The following is a 14,325-nucleotide window of genomic DNA, read 5'->3' on the forward strand; positions in this document are numbered from 1 at the left end:
AACACAGCTAATAAATGCCGGCAACACAGCTAATAAATTCTCGGGTCTGTAGATTCTAAAGTCCCGGCGTGACTCCGAGCGTGGTACCCGCTCTGCCGAGGGGCTGACTCCCAGCGCCTGCCAGCGCTGAAACCGCGGGGTTTGGGGCTGGGAGGGATGCAGCGAGGAGCAGCCGACACTCGCCGGTTCGCAAGCACCGCCCAGCGCGCAGCGCGGCCGCGGTCCCCGAGCCCCGCAGAGCCCCCGGGCCCCGCCGCTCCCGGTTCCGGGGCGGTCCCGGGGCGGTCCCGGCCAGCGGCCCCGCCCGCCGCGGCGCTCCCGGCGTGCCCCTCGCGATGGCGGCGCCCGCGCTGTGCCGGCGCTGCGGGCGGGCGGCGGGGCCGTGGGGCCTGCGCCGGGCCCCGCTCCCGCCGCCGCCGCCCCGCCGCCGGGCCCACGAGCCGGCGCGGCGGGCGCGGGGCGCCGCGGGGCTGCTGGCGGCGCAGTGCGAGCGCGGGCTGTTCCAGGAGGTGTTCCCGGCGCAGAGCGCGGAGGAGCAGCTGCCGGCGCTGCTGCAGCCGGGCCGGCCGCCGCTGGCCGCCTACTGCGGCTTCGACCCCACGGCGGACTCGCTGCACGTGGGGCACCTGCTGCCCGTCATGGCGCTGCTGCACTTCCAGCGCGCGGGCCACGACGTGATCGCCGTGGTGGGCGGGGCCACGGCGCGGCTGGGGGACCCCAGCGGGCGGGAGCGCGCGCGGGAGCCGCTGCCGGCGGGGCGGGTGCGCGCGCACGCGCGGGCGCTGCGCGCGGGGCTGGAGCGGCTGTTCGGGAACCACCGGGAGCTGTTCTGGGAGCCGGCGGCCGGGCGGCTCGGCCGCGCCGCCCTGCTGGACAACGCCCGCTGGCTCGGCCGGGAGCCGCTGCTCCGCTTCCTGGGCGGTGCGGGCGGCCGCCTCCGCATGGGCACGCTGCTGAGCCGGCAGAGCTGCCAGGCGCGGCTGCACAGCGCCGAGGGCATGAGCCTGGCCGAATTCCTGTACCCCGCGCTGCAGGCCTACGACTTCCTGCACCTCCACCGGCACCACGGCTGCCGCATCCAGCTGGGCGGCCACGACCAGATGGGAAACATCATGTCCGGATACGAGCTCGTCACCAAGTACGGCCGGAGCGCGGGGCGGGAGGTGATGCGCGGGGTCTGGGCATCGGGCGAGCGGTGGCAGCGGTGGGGTGGCCAGCGGGACCGGGGATGTTGTCACCCTGTGCTCGAGGGCTGTGTCCAGTGCTGGGACGCTGAGGTGCTGGAGCAAGCCCGGAGAAGGGCGGCGGTGGGATGGAGTGCCCGGGGAGGGGGTAGGTTCGCAGTCCCTGGAGGTGTGTAAGGAAGGACTGCACGTGGCGCTTAGTGCCGTGCTCTAGGTGACATGGTGATGTTCGGTCACAGGTTGGACTCGATGGCTTCAGAGGCCTTGCCCGACCTCACCGGTTCTGTGATTCCTTAACAGAATGGTGTGCTTAGTCTCTAAAGCAACAAGAGATTTGGCCACACACATAACTCTGTGATTTGAGAGGAGTAATTAATTGGCCTGACACAGCTTGGCACATAGGTACATTTTGACTAGGTTTATGTACATTTTTAAGAAAAATAATAGGTTCTTGTATTAGTAAATCCAAGAACCAAAATCAAACACCCTGAAGCGGGGGACAAAATCGAAACAAGTCTGCCAGCACACACATCCTGATGTAATCACACCAAATAGGATTATGAGACAGTTGCAGTGTATAATATATAAACTACTTAAAGTACATAAATGTCTGTGATACATACAAAAGAACTTAAGAAGTTAGGGTGCTGGTTTTTTTCCCTAAAGCCCTCTTCACACAACAGTGTTGTGGCATCTTTTTGCCCATCACACCCAACTTTATATCAAGGACAGAATCTTGCAGAATGCTTGTATTTTTGTCAGCTTTTACCAAGATGCGATTTATTTTTCTTAATGTGCAGTGACTCTTCTTTCTCAGGATGACAGGAGCAGATGTGTTTGGAATTACTGTACCTCTTATTACCAGTACTACTGGTGATAAACTGGGAAAGACTGCTGGAAATGCAGTTTGGCTCAACAGGGATAAGACCTCTCCATTTGAGCTGTATCAGTTTTTTGTCAGACAGCAAGATAACGTAGTTGAAAAGTAAGTTTTTCTCCATCCTGCTTTTTGTCATTGTTCATAAAACCTAATTCTAACTGTTCACTGTACCTGCTTCATTTAATTATGTGCAACACAAGCTCCATGTAGAAGCATGTGTTAATTATAACTGTTCATGAAATAAGCAGGCATGACTGGTTCCTAAGTAGACAGGATAGTGGAACTTCCATATGCTGAAATACTCATCAGAAAATTACAAGGGGGATGAGAAAGGAGTGAAGCATAATCATTTTGTTGTGCCAGTGGGCTGACTCTCTTACATTTCATATTAGTTTTAGTACTGTAGCATCACAGTTTTTTTCAGTACACTACATTTCTACATCGATTTTAAGAAGTTGTTCTGTATTCTTTTCTAAATCTGTTTTACATTAAACGTCAATAGCACTGTTAAATCTGAGCTACTGCCCTTTCATATTGGGACCTGCCTTATAACTTACTTACCTCTCTCAAAAGTTTTGTCTCAAAAGTTACCTCTCTCAAAAGTTTGAATTATCCCCTGATAATTCAAATCCATATTTTGATCCCCAACACCTTTCAGACTGAAAAGAAAGGAATGTGGATACTTAAAACTAAAATATTTCAGCCATTCAGACTTTTTAACAGTAAAGGTACCTGCAATACACTGCATAGGACTGACAGCTCATTAAAATTGACTTTGTTGTAAAGAGTAGGCTCAGGATGTATCTTTAAATTCTTGATTATCCTAAATATTTTTCCTGCTGAGATACTTGCCAACACAAGTACGCTTCTGTCCCATGATGTCCACAGACTGGCAGTGTGATTTTGCATTAGCATATTGTGGATCTCCTAAGATAAATACAAACCTTGTTAGTTGACACACGATTCCAATAAATCCTATAAAAGTTTCAAGAGAAAACTAAATTGTTGACTGAAGTACAAGCTTCATAAAAGCAGCTAACACAATCTTATGCCTGAAGACTTGACCTTAGACAGAATAATAAAGTAAAATGTGAGTTTTAAAGATTTGATTGAAAGGACAGAGCATCTTAATATGTATTTCTTAAATTGACTAAGAATAATTTTCATGCAGTTACTGAAGTTTGAATGACAAAGGCAGGAAATCTATAATCATGGCTTTATAGACAAAGTATTTTTTCTCTGCTCATAGATACTTGAAACTATTCACCTTCCTCCCTCTTGCGGAGATTGCCCACATCATGGAAATGCATGCTAAAGAACCTGAGAAATGGGGACCTCAGAAACGACTGGCTGCAGAAGTAACTAAGCTTGTCCATGGTAGAGAAGGGCTGGAATCTGCTAAGAGGTAGAGTTTAATGTATCAAGCAGTTTTGATTCAGATTTCTGTGGTAATTCTCCATAGCTTTTCAGGGACTATTTTAATCTAGTAAGTTGTTGCTTAGATGTTAAAAGAGAAAAAAATGTAGAGACTTAAAAATGCACTGGAAATATTTTTAAAAAAAGTTGCAGGGCAGTAGGGTACAATAAGGAAATGGGGGTGTATTTGAAGTATTTCTGTTAGTTTGTGGGCTCCCAAAAGAAACAGGGAAGGGGAATCTGATGAGTCCAGTAGTACTTTGTGTGAAGATAGTTTGTATTCTGAATGCTCTTTGTTCTCACAGGTGCACTAAGGCCCTTTATTACAGCAGTGTGGAGGCACTGGAAGAAATGTCTGACCAAGAGCTACAGGAACTTTTCAGACAAGCTACTTCTGCTGAACTGATGCTTGAACCTGGGATGACTGTTCTTGACTTGTGTCGCAAAGCAAATGCCATTCCAGATGGACCTAGTGGGTAAGTTCTCACCTGTGATCATGGGTAAATACTCAAAATAGTATTTACCCTTCTCAGAAAGAAATGGAGTAGTAGACCCTAAGGTTAATTTCAGTCACCGTTGACCTGGACTAAGTGAAGTGTAGAAGAATTAAAATTGATTCAATTATGTATCCAACAACAACAAAATAAAAACACGTAAGTGAACCTTCAATTCTTAATAAATAGCTTTTTCTTGCAATTAACAGTTGTTTCTGTTTTGTTTTTAAGGTACCGGAAAATTACAGATGGAGGAGTTTCACTAAATGGGAATCGTGTAACTAATCCTGAGACTGTTCTTATTCTGGGACAGCATATTCTGAAGAATGGAGTATCATTACTTAGGGTTGGAAAGAAAAATTACTACATTATAAAATGGCTGCAGTTGTGACAACAGAATATCTCCCTAAAATGATGGGTCTCTAACTGTGCTGCTTGAAGATGTACTTGAAGATATTTCTGTACTGTACATTACTACACAGCTCAGAGACTGCACAATGCTTCTTTTTCAAAGTGCATCAGAGTTCATATAAAGGAGTTAAACCACTGACGAGATTGTAGATACTCTGCCTTATTCAAAGCAGCACTCATAAGGATCTGCATAAGAAGAAAATGAAAAGATTTATTTCAAAGTCCAGCGATGGAGATGTGCTTCTACTCCTTTAAGAGCCCTCTGTGTTGTAGAACAGTGCCCAGTTATTCCACAGGATAACCCACAGGAAAATGAGCCAAAGCAAACTCAAACCCGCTCCTTCTTACACCTAATGTGTGTTCCTCTAACCAAGAAACCTTGCTGGGGGCAAAGACAACCAACCTACGGTCATGTTTACCTGAACAGGTTTGCTTTGAAGGAAGCTGCAGAAAATTCATAATAAAGGACTAAATGATAAAGCTCTAATGTAAATTAGTTCTTGGTTATGTATGGGGACACATTGCACCAAAGCTTTCCAGCCTTCCTGTGGGAATACACAGGAAATTCAGTTTTGGAATCTGAAAGTACAGAGCCTTTAAAAGCTTAAATCAACCTAATGAATCCCTTTTAGGCCTTCTGTGTGCATAGTATGACTTATAAGGAGAGTGACAGTCATTTCACTTCTTTGGTCCTGTGAATGACTGGATTCATGCTAGCATTCCTTGATGAAGGAATATCCTGGTACTAGTTCTTAGGCTCTGCAGTCAGCTGGAAGATAGCACATTATACCAGAAGATTTGGAGCATGTACATGAAAGGGTTTTTTTTAATGTTAGCTGCTGCTGCTCAGGAGTTGTGGGTGAACAGCACCACAAGGATCTCTGGACCAGGAAACACATGAAAGCAACACTGCAAAGCACTTCAGCTTCCCTCAAGGATAAGGCCTCACTCTGAGGCCATGTGGAGAATAATTTCCTGGTCCATGAAATCTTCAATACAAATTTGCACTGACAGCAGCCACAAGGGGCCTTAATCTTAGCTTCTGGAATGTGGTGTGTATTCTAGAGTTGGGTGGGGAGTTTCTTATTGTTTTATGTATCTTTTTAATGTTTCTTTTTACTTGATAAGTTTCATGCTGATTTCATTTGCACCATCACTCAAGATTTCAGCAGTAATAAAATACAGTGGCTTGCTTCTTAGAGATGACAGTTTCTGGCAATGAAACTGAAATAATGGTACTTTCAGAAGCTCAGCATGTTCTTAGTGTTAATTTCAGTTTACAGATCCTGCTTGTCTATCTCATAATGAAACATCTCCGGCCTCATCTCTATTACATAACAAAGAAAAGTAATTGAGTTATTTCTACCTCAAAGAAAGCACATGGAAGAAATGGGGGAAGGGAAGGGGAAAGGGAAAGTTCATCCACCTAACACAACCACCTTGTTCCTTAACTGACAGAAGCATTAGACCAAATCAGAAACATGCACCTGGGACCAAAATATTCCAGTACATGTTCACCTCCAGAGAAATACAACAGAGCCCATTTGAGAGTTTCTTTGTGGTTACAGGAAAAACTCACGTCTTCACATCTGATCTCTTTCCTGTTCGCTGTCATCGCCAAATGGTGCAGACACACGTGTCCATGTCTAATAAATGAATAAATTTACTTTTAACAATATGAAACAAAAAAAGGAATAAAGTTCTTTGCATGCCAGGTTTCTAGTAAGATTCATAAATCCCAAGAAATTTAGTCCATGCTTGCCTTTGACCAAGTCCTAGCACTTCAAACCCTTCCCTGATTTTTCCCAGAGAAACAGCTGGATACCAGCACTATTTGTCATGACCACACAGGGCCATCACAACTGAGCACTTGAACACTTGGGTCAAGGAGGATTGGAAAAATCAACAATTATTTCTTAACCTAGTCTTATTTCTTATATACAGGTACATTCAGATAATCAGAAAGAGTGTCCAAGCTTGTTCAAATGTGAACAAGGAGTAATTAATATTAAAGTATTATATATGTATATATACACATGCATGATTAGAAGTGCAGAAAGAAAAGTAATAATTTGGGCAAGATACTTAAAAAAACCTAAAACCAACAAACTAAAAAAGCTCCAGCAAAAACATTTGTACAGCACAACCTGAAGACTTGAATTTAACCTTACTGTGGCACCTACCAGTCAAGAAGGGTGAAAGGGCATGCAGCAGGTAAACTCAAACCTATGGGAGCATGAAAGCCCCTTCACTAGTTTAAACAGTGTCATTGAACACAAAACCATATCCAAGTGGTATCAAACTCCTCTAGCTCTCACCTCAAAGCAATGTTTAATTGCCAACAAAAAGCAGATGCAGTGGAGATCCTCAGTGACTACAGAAAACACCAGCTCACCATTGCTCTCAAAGCTGAAGTAGAAAACTACAGAAAAATAAAATTACCCAAGATAATTCCATTCAAATTCTCAACATGGGCACAACAAAGTGGCAAATTGTTTCTTTTCCCTGCTGTGGTCCATCAAGCAAGGATCTGAGTTTGCTATATCCAATCTGGCATCTGTCATTCATCCACAAAGCAATTAATAAAGGCAGGTTTCACACAAAGTTTGCTCTGTTTACTTCACTGTAATGCCTGAAGCACACAGACACCACCAGCCCCTCTACCCATCTGTTTCACCAAATAATATTTGAGCCTGACTACTAAATACAAACTGTTCACATCAGGAGGATACTGTGTTTTAGTTACAGCAGGACTGCAACAGCTCAGGTAAAAATGTCAGACTTATGAATCTGAACTTGGCTACAGGGAGTTTTCTCCAAGATTCCCCCCAAGACAGCAAGTTAGCTAAAACTTAAGTGCTAGTGACAAATATTTTTTTTTAAATTTCAATTAAATAAGGTGATCAAGAAGACAGCTGTAAACCATCAGTCTAATCTGGGAATTTTTCAGTTGCTGCCCTCATTAGGCTTTTTTTCCACAGCTTCCCCTTAATTTCTTTTAATCCTGGTAGTAACAGTAGCATTTGAAGTATTTTAGCTCAGTTCCAGAACACAGATTGGTTCAAACCTATCAGTGGGCATGAGCAGCCTGTCTACATTATGAGTTATGGAACTATTCAAGAATGCAGAATTGAGTGAGAACAAGTGAAATCATAACTAAAGCTGCACACATATAGGTACTTATACTACTAACTTACAAGTACATGTAAGTCCTGCCACCAGAACTACAAGTCAGTCCAAAATTATTTCTGGCGTAATTAATTTTGTGTATTATCTGTTTATTAAATAACAGGATTGTTACAGCATGGACCTTCAAAGTCTTGCATTAAGGATTACAAATCAAGTTCATTTCTTGGCACTCCAACCTTAACAAATTGAAACTTTTTGTGAAACTTAACAAAAAAAGTCGTAACATTTCAGAAACCAAATTAACACTGGAAATTTCACATGACATTACAGAGCCAGGTATCACTTGCAAGAATTTCTTCAATAAATGAAGTTCATTTGCTTTATGCAGCATTTCAAAACTTTACCAGAGTATTTCTTAACAAAGAGACTGCTGACTGAACTTTGGGAGTTAAAGCTTAGGTAGCAGATTACTTATGGACGGCACTACCTTGTTGAAAATTTCTTGGATGTTCAAAGCAAAAGGGAGAGAGGTGTCAGGTGAATACCAAACAGAAATGTAATACTTTTGACAAAACTTAAAAAGCTTTCACTGATCACCAAATTGATTTAAAAAGTGGTTTGCACTTCAATCATATTTCTTAAATCCGAGAACTACCATCACTGGATACAATGCAAGATAAAAGTACCTCCTTTGTATTCATTACATGTAATGCATACACCATGACTTTTTAGGCTATTTAAAACACACACATATTTCTGTGTTCTGCATGAATTACCTTAGATCATACATGAAGTATCCAAAAGTTGCATCTTTTAGACTTAACTCTATGTGCTTACATTGATGCCAAACTGAAGATTACCATGAGAAAAAATACATTTTTAAACAGAGCTTGTAAACTGAATTTTTAAGTTTTCAATCTTTAGCAGCTTGCCAGAGGAATTCCTTTTTTGCTAACTAATTTCAAGGGGAAGGAACTGCATATGGTAATGAAAACCTCATTATTATGGCCCAATACAATAAAATCAAGCCATGGAGGTTAACAACAGTGTCCTATTTTTCATGCAAGTTGTGTTAAAGTATCAGCAACAGTATAGTAAACATTTTCACTTTATACAAAAAGAGTGAATCTGCTTGAAAAGCACATGCAAGTATGCTGGCTGGAGTTTAAATAAATTTTTATTCATAAAAATTAAAATGTTTACTTTTTCAAGGCTAGTGTGATAAAGAATCATCTGTATGAATTATAATCAGAAGAAAAAAAGAAACCTCATCAACTTAATTTCCAACGTAAAATTTCATAATCTTATGATTGTCCTCAAAAAAAAAGCTACTTACAGCACAATAAAATTTCCTCAAAAGCAACTGTAATCTCTGATATAAATATTCCAATTCCACAGACTTCCTTTCACACTGTCATACATTCCAAAATTAGCAGAATTTGTGGGCATCCCCTTCTCCCTGGCCAACTTAATCTGTTTTTAAAGGAAACACTTACTATCCCATGACAGTTTTGAAATCCAGTTTTATTTTTCAGTTTTGCTAGAGCAAATTTACTCTCAGATGGTCCAGGGGCTTGGTCCCGGGGGGGGGGAAGGGGAAGGTGTCCTCGTGCCTGATTATAAACTCCAACATTCATACACAAGCTCCAGTGCACATTAATAACTCTGCAGCCATTTTTTAGTAGGCTGTTCTTGTTCGCAAGCTCCAGGCTAATTCTTCCTACATGATACTCCATGAAATCAAGGCTGAAATTTTGTCTGCCATTGAAACATTTGGGGACAAAGAGAAAAAAAAAAAAAGGGGGAACACACATACATAGTAATATGCTCAACATCTCTACTGTGCTATAAAATGGAGACCTCCATCTGTCACAGTGCATGCAATATATTCATGAAAGAAAATACTCGGTGCTCTCTTTTCTTCACAGTATTGAAACTTCTATTGGAAAAGCAGCTTAAAACTATACCACAAGACTACACTGGCTGTCTTAACCACAGGCAACCTGTTCAGCAAGTCAGGCACTGGAACTTGAATGTTTTTCCCCAAGTTCAAATGAGACTGTCACTGAGACAGAAGACTTGGTCTGCTTTAATTTGCACCAGAAACCTGGTAAGGAAACATTTAGAGCCATTTATTATATGGATTAAATATGACTTCTTTTGCAAAATACAGCATATTTTTCTGTTTGCAAATCAAACCAACTGTCTTTACATGAGCAGATTTACACAGTTGCAGTACACAGATAAGAAGAGTTCATAAATAAAAATTCTACTCCGTATACCATGCCTAGCAATTGTCAAGCCAATGTAACCTCCAATGCATATAAATAGTGTGGCTGATACAGTCTTCACCAAAGATGTGTCTCACGGATCTCTGCAATGATCTGGCTGGCTCGCTGCAGGGCCTGCACACAGGAACACACAAAAGCCAGAGTTAGTTATGCTGGAGAGGTTTCCCAGGGACAAAACAGCAACAGTCTGGGAAGTGCAAAGCTAAAAATCAAACCAAAGCTAATCAGTGTCATTACAAAACAAGTGGCAAGCCATTAAATTCTCAAGAAGGGCAGACTTCTTCACCATACACAGTTTTAAAAGTCTGCCATAAAAGAGAAACTGCACCTACTTTCTATCTAGCCTGCTCAGCTGCAAATGTAAAAGCTCATATGTAATCCTTTCTGGCCATGTATTGGATTTAATTCCTCTAGCAGTGAAAAGCAATACATGGGCACAGTCTCATAAAGCAGTAAAGAAAAAAGGAAGACAAGTTTTCAAAAAGCCTCTCATTGATATGGTGAAGTGCTCCCAGGAGCTCCTGATCTCTTCATTACCTTTAGCATGTCAGCCGCCTCTTTCCTGCGCTGTGCCATGTCCTCAGACTCTGTGAGGAGGTCATCCAACAACAGGGATTTGTACAGCTGGCCCACCAGCTCACTCTGGAGAGTGTCCTTCACGTGGTTCACCAGAAAATGCATCACTGCCTTTGGCACACTGCAAGCACATAAAGATTGTTTCTTTGAGATAATTGCTCAAAACCAGGCTGTTCCAGATGAAAAATGCATAATGAGGGCAAGCAGCTACACATAGCCTTGGCTCAAACTACCAGGAATCTATCACTACCATAAATAAAAACTCTCTCAAGTAAAAGCAACATCATGTACAATCTTAGAGTAGGACTAATTCAAATAAACTTAATTTCTTCCAAATAGAAAAGCTGCATTGTAAAAAAACATGAAGAGTGTAAAACACAAAATAACTTTGCTCATTAGAAACCAACCTATCTTTACTGTGATAGGATGACACAGATTTAAGTACATCAACCCTAAAACCACATTTTATGTGTAAATGGGAAGAGAAAGAGGCAAAAAAATAATTAATATCTCTGATATTACATAGTACAAGCAGTGCAGTAAAGTTAAGTTAAACAAAGCACTCCCCTGCCATTAAATACTAAAAATCACATTGAAGGTATTAGTTTACTAGATAGACTAAGATGCCTATGAGCCTCACTAACCTGCTGTAAAATCTGGTTTCCAGATTCCTGTATTCCCCCCAAAACTTCCCATATACATAAAAATATAAGTATATATGAAGTTAGACATTTCCACAAAGACATAAGCAAAAAAAGTTTTATAGAATTCCTCTTTAAAGAACAAGTATGACATTTTTAAGCCAAAACTTTTAAGGCATTTTCCACAGTAGAACAAACTTTTTCATGCCATTTCCATCCTTATAACTAAGTGCTAGAAAACTGAGCCACAAACACACACACACACACTAGTTCCTATTTGACCCTCCCATTTGAAATAACAGGATGGCAAAGCTAAATTCTGTTGGGGTACACAGCACCTAGAATTTATTTCAGTTATTTGCTGCAAATCTTCCATCTGAATTGAAGCATCCTCCAGAAAAGCAGGCATCTCCTAAATAATTAAACCTTTTACTTATTATACAGAAGTTGAAACCATTAGAGGAAACAAGTGCTTCTTCAAACTGCTTCATTCTGTGAAGTGTCAAATTTTACTGCTGCTGTCCCTTCTAAAAAATTAATTTATTTCCTCTCTTCTTACAAACATAAGGACATGATAAAAATAACATGATCATATATATGAGTCTTGAAATATCACAATATTTGCATGCCTTGAATATTTCAAGGAAGTTTGGGTTTACCTGTCCTGAATGTTCTTCCTGACAATAAGGAAGTAAGATTTAATAAGTCGTTCAATCACTTCACAATCTCGTTGCTCACGGGCAGAAAGTTTGCGTGCAACAGGTACAGGCTGCGTGAAAAAATAAAATCCTCAGCTTACCAATTGTACTCATTTGCAAATACAACTCAGAACTCTAACTACTGCTCTTTTAGCTTGATTTTGATAGATGCAACCTGTCTTGCTAAAACCTATAGTTCTTCAGAAATAAAATTTAAGATATATCAAAATCCACATGTGTGAAACAAAGGTCAGAGGGCACCACTACATTTTTTCTAAAGCTCTCCAAATACTTCAAATATCTCCATCTGTTTTTAACTTAAGTGGATTTTGTCTTTAAAGGTTCTTCTCCTCTCTTATAAACATTAAAATTCAGCACAAGAAAAGCAGGAATTTGAGCTAAGATTTGTTTCTCTACCAACAGCTACCTAGACAAGGAGTTCACTTGCACAGGAATTTGTGAAAGGAAGCTAGTTATCCCAATCATAGCCTGAAACTGGAGCAGGCAGGGAGGTTGCAGACAGATTGGAACTGGGCAAGGAGCAAAGCAGAAGAGACTGACTGGAGCTCCCTGTTGCTATAGTGGGAATTATTTACAAAGAGAGCACATATTAGCAGCAAAGTTACAAAGTATGGAATTCAGATGTTTTCTTTCCTGAGCCTAAACTAAAAAGAAAAGGAGTTTGCCTTCCAAGACTCACCACATCTAATAGGTTTACAGCATGTCCTTTTTGAGGACTAGCAGGTAGGGCTGCAGCTGGCTTGAACTTTTCCTCTGCTGATACCTCTTCTGCTTTGGAGGGTTTCAGCATTCCTCTCCAGCTGCCTGTTCCAGACTCCTGAGGCGCATCTGCTCCTACAGAAGGATTCTGTACAAACAGCACATTGAAAAGACATGGCAAAATAAGAACTTGGTCACCGTAGAGAAGAGTCTGATCAAATCACTACAGGTAAAACTCACTAAAAAGTAAGATCTTCATAGGTATATTCCCTTCATTATGTTCTTCACATTCCCCACATTTATTCTCCCTTAGCTGGTTACAGCTCACAAAGGGTACCAGTAAAATGAAAACTTAAAATTCCTACTCTCCCTAATAAAGGGTATTAAAATGTCTCAAATGGAGAAGCTCCACAGCATTTTATGGGTCAACAAATCACTTCTGAAATAAGGGGTGGTCTTTCTAAGTCATTTGGCTTTGACCACACATCATTCTGAAGGTATATTTTGAAGATCACCACCAGCTCTTGCAATATTTGAATTTAAACTCTTCAAGTTTTATTTAAATATGAAGTGAAGTTTCTTACAGTAACAGCTAAAAAATATGCTAATTCTGTTTTGAGGTAGCATAGCTATGATCACCTTTGTGCTGTCAGAATTTATGGAAGGCTTTTTTTGTAACAAATGAAAACAAAAATCTTCATCCTCTGGAGTGAAGATCAGAGATTCTGGGGAATTCTGGGAGATTCTGGGAGACAAAGAATGATTCACAAATCTTCTGAGAAAAAAATGTAACATTCAAGTCTTAAACATTAGGAATCATTGAAGAAAAGAAATATTAGTGGATGGTATCCATCATGTGTTAATTAGTATTAAAAAACCTAAAGTTTATTTTGATATAGAAGACGGGCAATTTTTATTTTGTACCTTTCCACAAGCCTAATAGCTCTTCTATTTACTCTCTGCTTTAAAATCTACTCCTGCTTGAAAAACAGTCAAGGTCATTCAAGGCTTTGTACTTGCCTTGCTTCAGATACAGGAGGAAAAAAGCTAAATTTATCTGTTGTGTTTACAATGAACCCCACAGGCTGATCTTAAATCTAAAAAAAAAATTGAGGAACAAAGCACAGCAAATAGAATACCAGCAGTAATATATAGGAGGAAACCCAGCTAATCTGTGCACATAAATTTTATTTAAATTACACAACTGCTCAGAGGCATTGTAGAACACACTCGGAATTCAAATGAAACTCTGTTAGCAAGAGAAAATTATTGGTAAGGAAAGCTCCACTGCATGATTTCAGATTGCAAGACAGCTGTTCAAAATAACAAAAATGCCACTCTCATTCTGTGTTACTGTGGGGCCTGCTCTACCTCCAAAGTAGTTTCAGAAACAAAGCTACACAAGAGAGTGTGAAATGGATCCCCTCAGAGAGGACAGCTTTTATGGGAAATGCAAACCAAACATGGCAGCTTCCTGCTACTTCCTAAGTCATATTATCTTCACAGTGGCTCTTTATTTCTTTTTAAATTTTGCTGCATATCAAAATCTCTAAAACATTGATGAAAATAATAGTTAAAATTCTACTATTGACTAGATTTTGACTTTAACCACTTTGTTCAGTACAGAAATGGAAGCTTTGCATTAAAATCTGACTGTGCAATAAAGCAGAATGCTTGAGTCCCCTTGGTACTCCTAATACACAATCTTGTGACTGCCCATCTTTTCTGACTCTAAGCAAGAGCAATTAGCAGAAAAGCTTTCAGAGGAATAATGAACTGTTATTTTAACACATAAGACAGCACACCTAAAAAACATTGCAGAATACATTTCACAAATATAAGTAAACCAGGGATTCAACAGTTACGTGAAACAACACAAAGAAGG

The 14,325-nt window shown here is 41.0% G+C and overlaps 2 protein-coding genes across 5 annotated transcripts in view; one reads left to right on the forward strand and one right to left on the reverse strand.

Moving 5' to 3' along the window:
• Window positions 1–335: 335 nt before the first annotated feature.
• YARS2 (tyrosyl-tRNA synthetase 2) lies at window positions 336–4,865 on the forward strand. Its single transcript, XM_021549367.2, has 5 exons — window positions 336–1,138; window positions 2,002–2,169; window positions 3,314–3,469; window positions 3,786–3,956; window positions 4,206–4,865. The coding sequence occupies exons 1-5, from the start codon at window positions 336–338 to the stop codon at window positions 4,363–4,365; spliced, it is 1,458 nt and encodes a 485-aa protein (XP_021405042.2). The 3' UTR covers window positions 4,366–4,865.
• Window positions 4,866–7,646: 2,781 nt separating this feature from the next.
• DNM1L (dynamin 1 like) overlaps window positions 7,647–14,325 on the reverse strand; it is a 35,739-nt gene continuing 29,060 nt past the window's right edge. For all 4 annotated transcript variants that reach the window (XM_021549375.2, XM_021549373.2, XM_021549374.2 and 1 more), the window contains 4 exons: window positions 12,421–12,588; window positions 11,682–11,791; window positions 10,343–10,502; window positions 7,647–9,919 (listed from right to left, as the gene is read on the reverse strand). In XM_021549375.2, coding sequence (XP_021405050.1) covers window positions 9,863–9,919; window positions 10,343–10,502; window positions 11,682–11,791; window positions 12,421–12,588 — 495 coding nt within the window. In that variant the 3' untranslated portion in view covers window positions 7,647–9,862. The remainder of the gene's footprint in view (window positions 9,920–10,342; window positions 10,503–11,681; window positions 11,792–12,420; window positions 12,589–14,325) is intronic.

The sequence above is a fragment of the Lonchura striata genome, chromosome 5 (assembly GCF_046129695.1).
Source record: "Lonchura striata isolate bLonStr1 chromosome 5, bLonStr1.mat, whole genome shotgun sequence".
Classification (NCBI taxonomy): domain Eukaryota; kingdom Metazoa; phylum Chordata; class Aves; order Passeriformes; family Estrildidae; genus Lonchura; species Lonchura striata.

Coding starts and splice junctions, on each gene's coding strand:
- YARS2 (XM_021549367.2), top strand. CDS start 336: ATGGCGGCGCCCGCGCTGTGCCGGCGCTGCGGGCGGGCGGCGGGGCCG. Junction 1,139..2,001: donor GGATACGAGCTCGTCACCAA/GTACGGCCGGAG, acceptor CTTCTTTCTCAG/GATGACAGGAGCAGATGTGT. Junction 3,470..3,785: donor GGGCTGGAATCTGCTAAGAG/GTAGAGTTTAAT, acceptor TTGTTCTCACAG/GTGCACTAAGGCCCTTTATT.